The 12,115-nt window shown below is 47.7% G+C and overlaps 1 protein-coding gene across 5 annotated transcripts in view; it reads right to left on the reverse strand.

Annotated features, from left to right (window-relative positions):
• Positions 1 to 9,581, reverse strand: part of LOC121599949 (calpain-11-like) — a 36,253-nt gene extending 26,672 nt beyond the window's left edge. For 2 of the 5 annotated variants that reach the window (XM_041928113.1, XM_041928109.1), the window contains exons 1-2: positions 9,050 to 9,581; positions 2,331 to 3,187 (exon numbers count right to left, since the gene is read on the reverse strand). In XM_041928113.1, coding sequence (XP_041784047.1) covers positions 2,331 to 2,388 — 58 coding nt within the window. In that variant the 5' untranslated portion in view covers positions 2,389 to 3,187; positions 9,050 to 9,581. Of the gene's footprint in view, positions 1 to 2,330; positions 3,188 to 9,018 lie in introns of all 5 variants that reach the window. The other 3 variants (XM_041928112.1, XM_041928111.1, XM_041928110.1) reach the window with 3 other exon arrangements.
• Between the last annotated feature and the right edge of the window lie 2,534 nt (positions 9,582 to 12,115).

A 12,115-nucleotide genomic window follows, 5' to 3' on the forward strand; every position in this document is an offset into this window, starting at 1 on the left:
ATTGGGAGGGGATGGTACTCCTTGTTTGGGAGTTGGTGCGGGCATTTTGCTACACACAACACGCACCACAAAAAGAGACCGAGAAAAAAAAAACTGCTCCCTTAATAACATAATTGTGCCGCGCGCGGTCGCTGTGTAGGATAATTTTATTTTTATATCCATACGGCAATTAATTTTGCATTTCATGTGCGATTTCAACGCGCGAAATATTCAATCGATTCCGCGGCTGAGTGTGGGCTTTTTTGTGTCTGCCCAGAATTTGTTTGCCTTTTGGTGTCACACCCTCCCTCCCCCCCCCCTCCCCACCATCCCCCCCCCGGGGGAATGCATTCGCTGTCTGGCAGGACGAGAAGAGAACGTTTGTTGAATTAATAATAGATCGCTTACCATCAGAAATCGTGGATTCGTGGAAGCATTTCTGTTACACCGCTGTTCGGCTTCGCTGTTTGGATGGGGCCGGGTGAAACAGTACTCCGCGCATGTCATGCGCCGCGTCCCATTGAATTACGTTTGATTAATTGATTTCATCCAAACCCGTCTGGCGGTCTGAAGGTGACCGCAACGCCGGGGCGCGCAGCTCATCATAATCGGCAAAGCGCAAATCGGCGCATTAAACTTATGACAATCCGCGGGTGAGGTTGAGCTTTATTTTGAGAGTGATTTACTACAAAGTTATTCGTTTGTAAGAGCCAAAGAATAGAGGAAATCAACCCAGCGAGGAAAAGGATTGGGGAAAACATCTTGTTCGCTCTGTACCGGCAGAAGAAATTAAGTCATTTTATTGCATGCTCTGGAAACTGGCGAGACAACTCACCAGGAAGTCGATCAGCTACGATCGAAAGAAAGTCTGTAACATGTACAGCGTCGGCGGGAAGCCTTTGCGCACCGCGTCTGAAACTACCGTCTGGGCTGCGTCGGAAGATCTTCGGTTTCGGTCCGATGGAAACAGGCGGCGTGTTCGATTGCGCAAGACGCAAAGCTTTGCGTATCCTTTCCCCCCGTAAAACTTCGGCCCAGGCGGGAGAAATCGGCGAACGAGGCTTATAATATTGATCGATTTCCTCCCTTCCCACCGTACTTAGTATATCTGGCCGCGATCGTAGATCGAAAAGATCAGCTGCTACCATCCCAAACCGGGCGGGTCGGTCGGCACACGGTAACAACATTAGCAGCAAGCAGAGCAGCCGCCCTGCGGGAGAGAACGAATAATTATAGAAATTATCTCCGCTGATGGCGAAACATGGGGGACAGAATCTCACACCGATCGCCCGATCGTTTTACCCGTTGTGATACTAATCGTGACGGGTGGGTTTTTTGTTGCTCCTTCAAATTCCTCACTGCGATTGCCACCAGAGAGTGAATGCGAGCGCGCGCGCGCGCGAATGATGGATGAGGCTGAAATGGATCCGCAGATCCCTTGTGGCGGGCCAGGCTGACCAGCTGATCAGCAGCGTACGGGACCACTGAGAGCCTCAATGCTCACAAAATAAACTGAGTCATCACAGAGGGGATGGGCTGAGCGATCTCGAGCTCGACGGTTTTTGTGACACAGGAATTCCACAGTGCCACCACAAAAAAGCCAATCCAATCCAATGCCCGCAGAGGCCAAGGTTAACCAGCGTCACCAGCCCGGAAAGGTGGTATGCGATGCGGTGCGATAACATATTCCGCCTAATATTTTTGGACCCGAGCCCCGCCGACCGGGCAGAAAATCGTGCCGTCGTGTGTCGTCGTAAAAATCTTAATTTTATTTCTTCACACGTGGTCCCGTCGGTCGGGGTCGCCACTAGCAGCAGCAGCAGTACTCGGTGCCGAAACGTTTATCTCCGAAACGAATGCAAAGCGCTTGGATGGGGATTTGAAATTATCACAACCGAATCATCACCTCAATCATCGTGACGGGGCTACTACAGCCTGCAGGCGCGCCAAACATCGCAAACATAAGGCGACAGCACGGGGCACGGGCCCGTAATCCGAACGGAGACTGAGCGAAATCTCTGCCGTGCTTCCTTGTGCGCTCGTTTTCGCATGCTTATAAAATATTTAAATGATCCTCATTTGTAAAACCATCGTTCTGTCCCTGGGAGCGTTGAAAACAGCAGCCGTCTGTTTTACTGGTTTATAGCATAGGGGTATTTTTGTTTTGTTTTTCGGGTTTGTTTGTTGTGAGTGAGAAATATCGAGGAACAAAGATCGCTTGTGCATTATGTAAATACAGTGTTTAAGCTGTTTGATTGTTACTACAGCTCTTCTAAGCTTTATGCTGGGATGAAAAACGTTAGAAAAAACGAATCGATTGGGGCTAAAAAAATGAACTTCTTTCTACTTACTAATGTGTCCATTCCCCGGGTGTGGTATATGACCATTTGCTCTATAACCGGCAGGCATTGTTGCAGGAACCACTTTTCTCTTCTTGCGGAAAAAAAACAAACCGGCCAACAAACACTCGCCCTCGCACCTTTCGCGTTGCGATAAGATTATGCTTTATCGGTAATGCTTTACCGCAACAGATGCCGCCCGCCGTAATCGATGGCTCGAAGTACTACACTACGCACCCACCATGAGGCATGCTAATTTTCTCTCTCTCTCTCTTCTTCTCCGGTTTTGTGTTTCACTTTTACCTCGGCACTAACAACGAACGTCGCACATCAGTACACTTTGCGCTCTACTTCTAGATGCGGCCGGATCCTGAACAACATGTTCGGCACTGATTTTTCCCTCCCACACACCAACACACCAATACACACATACAACTATTCGCACATACACATAAAACTATGATTCTCGAATGGACGGAATGGATCCGTGCGGTAACTGCGGGCACGCACGCCCTGGAACACTCCTCGAACACAATCTGGAGCGTACTTGCCGTCCACAGGGATGGGCCGATAAAGGAGGAAGGGTACGGAGCGAGGGAAAATTGATTTCTCGTACTAAAATGCCGTTGCCAGTGTGGCCCGGCACCAGGCTTCGTGTTTCGTAATGGGGATGATGTGAGTGTTGCGCGCCCACCTTATAGCTTCATCTTCATCCAGTTGAGTCAATTGAGTTGGTTAGGGGGGGACGAGCAGGGCAATAGCCGAGACGAGGAGGGGTAGAAGGCGATGAAGGTCAATATTGAGGATTTGTTTAGCACTGGTACACTCACAGGAACGGCAAGCGAGCATGAAAGCGATCGTTGGTTTAGCTGTTGAGAAATAAAAGTGTAGAAAATAACTATTAGTATCCTGGTCACGGCACCGGGAGCTTGATGCTATAAATTTAAATTTAGATCATTTAAAGTAATTAAAATTAAAATTTATTATTTTTCATCAATAAAAGAAAGCTCAAATTAATTTTAATAAATGATTGCTGCTTAAAATTTACATCCTCCATGTTTCAAATAATAGTATTCCCATACGGGTTGGTGTATCGCAGATCGATTCCTCCAAAAAAAAGGGCCATCAATCAATCAACCCTAACGAACGAGCGCGGTAGAATCGATAGGATTTCGTAACTACAGGCCCGTATCATAAATTCCACTTACAAGACGCAAAAAACAGATCATCCCACGGAGGAAATTGAGCCAGCATGGCCACAAACAAACAAACAAAAAAAAACTGTAAAACATCGTCCATTAATGAAGGGAAGACACGATCGTCACACCGCGCGCCGATAAGCAAATGAACCGTTCCGGCACGTGTTTTGGTGGGTGGAATGGGATGGGGATTGGTTATGTTTTCATAAGCCTCGGCACGATCTGCAAACACACCAGCGGACACACACATGGTTGTGTGTTTCATCGTGACTTTCCTATTACGTGGGGAGAAGCGGGGAAGGGCGCTTTCGGTTTCTCATCAAAATTCGCTCCCTCCCGAAGATGATGATACACCGAAAATTGGCGATTGCGCAACACGCAACACACGATGGTCAGCATAAGCCATCAAGCTCTTTTGTTTCTAAATTTATGATGTTTCCGTTTCACGAATACACAGACACACGGACACGAAATACGACCGAGAAGAAAGTGTAATGTATCGATGGAGCGCGCGCGCGCGCGTTCGCTGCACGTCCATAAACATGGGACCGCCAGTTTTGGGCAGGAACCCGTATCCCTGTTTTTTCTCTCTCCTCCCATTGGCTGATTTCCGCCGGCCTTTTGTTTCACATCCATTTGATGCTTTGCATTTTGTATGTGCTGCGTTCCGCATCATTTTTTCTCCCAACCGTTTGGTGGCCAATTATTCATCCCCCTTGCGGGGCGCGAGCGGCCCTGTTAGTCTCGCGTGGCGTGGTGGCCGAAAAATTGATTGCAATTATTTCCCGATACCTGGGTGACGGCAAAGGCCCAAAAGGTGGTGGGGTAGGGGTTTAGCGATAAGAAGCATCCATTACATGCGCCGCATCACGTTACAACATAATGACGGGCGCCCTGATGGGTCTGTCCGTTAAAGCTTAAACGTTTTGTGGTGTGTGTGTGTGTTTAATATTTGAAACGTTTTCCCACGTGAGAAGCAATCGGCCAAAAGTGGCACCTTTTTTCCACTCACCAATGTTTAAAGGGTAGGAAAAAGGGGAATTACACAACTGTTAACGACTCTATCTCCATTGCAGAATGCAAGAAATTAATGCCAATTCGGCCGAAACTGTCGCTCGTTCCGCAGCATTATCATTACAAATGAATATGCGCTGCATGCTTCGGGTTTTATGGTGCGCGCGCGCGTTTTGTCTAAGTCATCATCAAGCTTTAGAGCGTCATAAAACCCCCGCTCCCCCCGCTCATCACCCTCCTGTCGGACGGAAATGTGGTCCATTCTGTGGCGTCCCCAATACTGTCTCCCAGTGGGACAGGTGCATTAACCCGCCGCTTTCGGTGGAAAAGCGGGCACGTAGCACAAAAATGGTTTGAATTTGCGAGCGAACCCATTCAGCCGTGCGCTGGCTCATGGGCTTTTTTATGGACTTTCTAGGTCACGAGATCTTGGCATTGAGGTGTGAGATTTTGATTAGCATTTTGTCCCGCATTTCCCATGCGAGCCCGCAGCTCACGTACCCGAGGGAGTGTCATGTCAGGCCGGTTGGCTTACTTTTCTCGCGGGCTGGCATCCCAGTATGACGTCCTGGGGGACGCGTTCGTGTGCGGTTGATTAAGTGAAATGGAGAAGGAAAGGTGCTAGGCACCCGCTGCCTTCGGAGCGAATCAGCGGACCAGATTGCTTGCATTATTAGCCACCCGCGCCTAAAACCCGCGGAGCGCGGGAAGAAAAGGAATGCGCAAAAAAAGAGACAAGAAACCAACCTGCGCATTCTCGGTGCTGCGAATAATCACAATCAAAAAAAGAGAACAAGATACAGGCACGCACAATGATCGTGGCAATGGTTCATAATTTAAAGAAGCAAAGAAAGGCAACCAACCAACCAACCGGGCGGGCGGGCGGTCGGGCACACATTCCAGCAAACCACACAGGGTGAAGCACGGGCAGCACGGTAAAACGGTAAAGTATCGAAATTCTTTCCGCTATCCCCGGTAGGCTGCCAAAAACGATCGGAAGCAGAGTTTGAAAAATTGGGCTCAAAATCGAGCAGAGCGTGCGTAATGGAAACGACGAGCTCAGGAAAAGCAATAATAATGAAAGCACAAACACTTTAGATAAGATGAAAAATGAATTAACGAAACGGCGAGGAAACGGGTGAGATCGTTGTTCCAGCCCTTCGATCACCCTTCATTGATCATTCTCGTGCCCAGATCTATAATTGTCGAGCTTTGTCCGTGGAAGCGCTGACCACCACAATCTTCCACCCCCTGTAAACCGTTTACATCATCGATCATAACAAGGCGGGCGTAGCTTGAAGAAAGGTATCAAAGCAACCGTGGAGGGAGACAAATTTCGAGCAGTGAGGGAGAAAAACATGGGAAGAAAATTAACCGATCAACCGCTAAACCCCAACTTATCAATGTTACTTGTCAATGACTCAATGCTCTGTAAAGAACGGGGGTAGAAAGAGAGAGAGAGACTGAGAACAACAAAAAAGGCGGAAAGACACGAACCCCATTCTTTTCCGCATTTGAATGGATTTTAGCAACGCCTATTCGGGCACAACAATTGGGAAATCGAGTGTCGCAGAAAAAGGGTGGTGTTTGGGGGGCTGGGTATCAGGTAATGCACGATCACTTGTTGTCTGCCCGGCACCAAGTCCGCCCGCGCCCCCTCTGTATGTAAATGTGTTGTTTTGGCTATTGATAGGTTTTGTTCTCGAATGTTACGGTCCCACTGTTATTCTGTTGGGTGTTGGGGGTGAATGGGGAGCACAATAAAGCATAGCAAAAACGCTGCCGTTGCTCCTGCTGGTTCATTTGGTTCATCCAGAAACCGCTCGTCCGTAGCGGTTCGTCAATTTTCAACACTTACACATGATTAATGAACCGTTTCCCTGTGCCTTTCTTTGCGGCGCAGCGTTCTTTGCCAGAAGAATGCAAATCCGATCCGATCGTGTTCGAAATAGAGACAAACTCTGTCGTTCGCTGTGCACGGAGTGCTACAATGAAGCACGCGGAGTGGGATTTTCTCAATTTTCCGGATGTACGGTGTACGGTGGCGGTGAGATGGTAGGGAGGAAATGAGCCCAAAGGGTGAAGCTAATTATTTATTCACGCTGGCTCGATAGAATCGATTGAGTGTTGACTACCCTGGTCCGCACGATCGAACAATGACTTGTCTAAACACACTACGAAGGAAGCACTGTGGTGAGAGGGAGAGAGGGACCACAACAGTCAGCTGTTGATGGATTAAGTGAAATCATTTGCAAGCTCCGCTCAAAGACTCGCAGAAAATACAAAAGGAAAACTGTTCGCCAGGAAAGGAAAATCCACCTGGAAAACAGGGGGGGGGGGGGGGGAAATAAGGTACGAACGGGAACCAGCGTCCGCTTCAGGCAACTGGAACTGGTTCGATCAGCCGGAAAAACGGTAACACACCTCCCACTGGCGGGCGAGGGCGGAAAGCAGAATTCGCAAAAATCGGTCACGCGGCTAGCAAGCTTGCAGCATCGAACAAGGAAAAAGCTTTCTCGTGTAGTTTTCACGGTCGCGGAGGCGAACGAACGGCTAAAGATGTCCCTTATGCTCACGGTACGGCAGAAGTGGGAAGCAAGGGGGAAAAAAGGTAAATGAGGGCTCTTTCGCTTGCTCTCTTTTCTTTCTCACACTTGTTTCGCGTTTGCACTTGTTCCGGATGCTTCAAAGCAGGGCGAACGATCGCTAGTTGCACATGGGAAATGCAGCTTTCAGTGCATTATCGTGCTTTACATATTATGATTTTCTAACTGCGCTGTCTTTTTTCAGCTTGAAAACTTGCCGAAGTAATGTTTTTGAACATTTTGTATTAATTTTTGGAGTCAATCACCAATCCCAATTAAAAGTGTTTCATTCTTGAATGCTTAAGTGAAAAAAACAGTCATAAAATGCGACGTAAATATCATAAAAAATTCAACAATTCAATTAATAGCCAATGAAATAAATGCAACCGCTCAATTAAACCATCAAATCAATGCCTTCCCACCTCTCGTCAACGCTCGGCGCACAGTGACGTTATGACTTTCGAATACTGATGCGACGCGGTCGAATGCATTCACACACAAAAAATACATCGTTCGCCAGATTTTTTGTTTGTCCCCATGAGCAATAACAAAAGCAAAGGAAAACCTTCTGCCACCATTTCGATCGTGTGCTTCCCTTTGGGACCTTCTCGCAACGACATAGCGGTTCATTGGGTGCTAGAAAGCACCGTTCTGTCAACTCTTTGGCTCGCCACCTTCCCCCCCCCCTCCCCGAAATCGCTCCTTTCCTTCGCTTGGAACATTCAATGCACTGTCCCGCGCTTGCCCATTGAAGGGACAAAACAATAAAACATAATCATTGCGCACTGCCAGCATAACTCGAAGGGAGTAGTGGAGGACAGCCGATTACGTTTACGCAGATGGTGATGAAAAAGTTTATAGCTTTCGTGTCATCGGCAAGAAGCGGGTGTAAAAAGCAGGGGGGGAGTGCAATATAGAAGCACATCCTCTTCCGTATGGGCCCCGTAGAATCTCTCTCCAGCTCCTGCTCAGCTTGCGACCGCCGCCCGTGCATCGTGAACATATGTTTTATGTGTGTTGTAGCGTCGTAGGGGCGGGAGGAGGCGTGAGTTTGCTTTGGTTGGTTCCCTTTGCCGCCTTCTGGCTCTGGGGTACGTTCTTAAACGTTTGGAGTGTGTATGTGTATGTGTGTGTGTGTTTTGTTTTAATGCGTCAGTACATCCGTGCCGACCAACCTGACCAACGGGCGGTGTAAGCGCACCCTCCCAGCCCGGCGCTTAACGTATGCGGGCTCGGCTTTATTCGCTGCCTGTATTTCAGCCTGTTTTCTTGAAGGTGCGATTTTGTTTTTTTTTGTTCGGCTCTTCACTATCTTATTCTCTCTTGCTCTCTCTCTCTTCTAGCTGGGCTGTGTCTATTTAACATTCCACCCGCCCGTTTTGAGCCCTTTTTTGTTTCGCAGCCGCTCCGATCGAACACACTCGTCGCCGAGGTTTGCGGCCGCGATCGATCGGAGCAAAAGCGAACGAGCCCGGCGAAGGGCACTTCGAGGCGATGCCGGCCGATCGTTGCATAAAAAGTACACACCAATCTAACCACAAAACACAACGCCAAGCCATGCATTTACACACCGAAGCACACACGGACACAACACAGGCACACGGTTACACCGGGCCAGTCCGGCGGGCGCGTAAATTCTTTTCCTGCTCCCCCAAAGACGATCGCCGTGGCGGGAAAGGGAGTGTGCGGATGAAAGGGCGGCGTGCCTTTTTAAATGGTGCCGAGATTTATCCCAAATTTATGTTTTAATGCGTTATACAGTGTTTCATGTTCATTGCATTCCCGTGTTCCATTCCCCACGGACGCTATGGAACGATTTGGTTCGGTTTGGTGGCGGTGGCGTCGGCGGCGGCTCGAGCTGTTTATCTTCATGTGTATTTTCACTTAGCAGCAATAACTTACGGCTAACGACACACACGCGCACACACACTACCTCTTTTGCTGTCTCTTCGGTCGATGTTTTGTTGGACAGCTTGAAGTGGATGGAGTGTGGCACCCCGTTTAATGTCGCTCAGTCCGCTCTGTGCTATGCACGGTGATCGGTTTGTTCTGTTTGTGTTTGACCCATGGAAAGGCTTACACCGGCGCGCATCGCCGCACTGTCATACAAAAGGTGTCTTGTTGCGCTCCATGCTCCACAATCTTGATCGATACTAACACAATCTTTTGTTTTCTAACTATTTAGTACACACTTGTGCTTCACCAAAACCCACAGCAGTCAGCTGATTGTGCCAACCAATCGATCGAAGAGGACAAATTCACTCACTTCGGTTGGTTGGTTCGTCTTCACTTTTATCACGTAGTCCACTGTGCTGTTTTTTTTTTCTTCCTATTCCTCCAGTCCACTGGGTTTGTACGACACTTTCCACAGCGAATTGTTGTCTTTTCCGCGCGAGAGTCAACGGCGAACTACGGTGTACCGTTTGAAAGAAGCGGACGCGAGCCGTGCATTCATCTTCGTTCGTCAAACGCTCCGGCGAGACTAACGAGCAGCCGCAGCAGCTTCTCTTCATGCGGCTCGGGCACGACTCGGGAGAGCAAGAGAGAGAGAGAGAAAGCATGTCTGTGTGTTTTTGAATATAAAACACATGATCAATGAAGTGTAGCTGGAACTGGAGAATGAAGATCAGACTTTAAGGCGTTAGAAAATGTGTGGCCTGTCCAGCTGAGAGCAAGTGATGCTGTACCGCGCAGTAATAGAAGAGCTCAGTACGAAATCTATTTAAAAAGAAACCGATTTTTACTCAATCGTTTCGCTCACTTATAATGCTGATATAGTAGTCTTATTGAACAGTTAATAGCGACAAATTAGCATAGTTCAAATGAAAATATTCAACGTTATCATTCTTGCCAGAAGTATTTAAAGCAATCTATTTAATTTAAGGCGAATTTCCTTTTTTTTATCTTTAAATAGCATGAAATCCAATTACTTTGTTTGTTTTACTACAGTTTGTTTTACAACTGTTATGAAATGCGTTACATAGCGTTACATGTACTTGATTTCATTCGATGCTGTGTAACTTTCCATACAACAACAAATGGGGCTCAGTTGTATGAAAGCTTGCGTACAACCGTTTCGTGCCAAGTGCGGAGCTTTACAACTTCAGCGAAAGCTCTATTTCCGTTCCATGGAAACACTTCAAAAGGGCTTTGCATAATTTTCCCAACATGATGAATGAAAGCGCGTTGAAAAGAAATTTCACAAAAAAGACCCAAAAAAGAAGAAAAAATCGTAACAATCGGTTGTGCGTTTGTGTGTGTGTATGAGGAAAACATCGTTCATCATTATTATCTGCCCGGCAATGTGTCTCGCTAAGCGTCATAATGGGGCTCCGCTATTATCGACAGTAAACATTTACTTTACGCTCTCTTTTTTTTTCGTTGTACCTTAATAATAAAGCTGTTAACGATAAAAATGATTGCGAAATGAATTGTTGCGAATTGAAACATTGAGCCAGCGAGCTTCACTCGCGGGTGCCACTTAATTTCAAGTGAAAATGTTTAATCTCCAATTACCAGCAACCCTCATACACTAATCATGTTGTTGGTAGAATGTTTCAATATGCAGTGTAGTGGAGGCCACTCCGCACTACTGGCTGTGGTCACTTTAAAACAAACAAAAAGCAACCCACCCCCTGCAATTCGCCCAAAAAACCACCGGCCCACTGTTAGTTATGCCGAACATGGGGGGAAACTTTAATTAAAGGATAAATTGTGCTATCGATGCACTTGCTCCCGGTGCCGAGCAACTCGCAATAAATAGCGTACAATTAAACGCTTCATTAGCGGCCACCGTGATACGCAAATGTATTTTTTGGGAGGGTGCTGGTTGGTTTTGGCACGATCGAACGTGCCAATTATCAGCAAAATCGTGTGCCGCTAAGGTGTGCACGCGTACGGAGAAGTACGCCTCCAAGCGTAGACCAATATTTTGCCAATAGCACGGTATTCAAGGGTGTTTTTGTTTACGCGATTCGTACAGGCGTTCGCAACACACAGCCCCCAAAAAAACCGGCCTCGGTAGGTCGGAAAATAAAATACCCACCAAACACGCTCCCGTTGGCTAGCGTTGGCTGAGGTTTATTTTCGGTTCGGTAAATGGCCTAATGGATGGTCGGCAGGCGGTAACAATGAAATAAAAATATGTCCATCATTTTTGCGGTTTCATCTCGGGAAAGGTGGGAGGTTTTTATTTTGTGCACGAAACCACACACATACTTTGCGGTGTCGTTGATGGGGGTGGCTGTATTTTTTAAACACTTTTTCACCCGATTGCTGGCTGGTTCGATCAGTAAAAAGCTGCAAAAAGTGTCATCCGCTTCGGCCGCAAAAAAGAGACACGCTCTCCGATTGAAATCAACCAACAACCGCAAAACCATCGCACAATTAGGGTTCGTCACCACTGCAAGGCCAGAAGGATTAAGCGAAAAGCGTCTGCCAATGCATGCCATCCACGTGGCAGCGTTTTGTGTTCGCTATTTTGCTGGTTGTTTGCGATGGAAGCGGTGGTTTTTGATGGTGGAAAAATAAATTGCGCGTCTTTGTTGGTGCAGTCAGTGCGATGGCGCAAGACAATTGCGCCTACATGTATGCCTCTTTGTGCTAGAGTCTACCTCGGATATTTGCAAACGGAGCTGTTAAAATTTTATACATGCTTTTAAAGCAACCCGTAAATCAAGCGCGCGGTTTCCACCAGCGCGGTGAGAACTCCGGTTTCGATGAAACATCAAATTAGATCATAATCCTCCGTAACGACAAGCGCAGAAAAGTACGGCTTTGCGAGAGCACAATCCTTACGCTCGCCACGGTCGCATGGCTTCCGCGGCTGTCACGCCTCACCGACCATAGATTATCGCTCCCGAGGCTCCGATTTAAAGGACGCCAAGGATAAGTTGGGCCGGTGTTCGGTGTCGGGTGCGTTTCGAATCCTGCGAGCCAAGCGGCATCGTTGCCGATCGGCCCAAGTGCGAGAGACGGACGCGGGTGGAAATGAATCGAC

This window comes from Anopheles merus, chromosome 3L, assembly GCF_017562075.2.
Source record: "Anopheles merus strain MAF chromosome 3L, AmerM5.1, whole genome shotgun sequence".
Classification (NCBI taxonomy): Eukaryota; Metazoa; Arthropoda; class Insecta; order Diptera; family Culicidae; genus Anopheles; species Anopheles merus.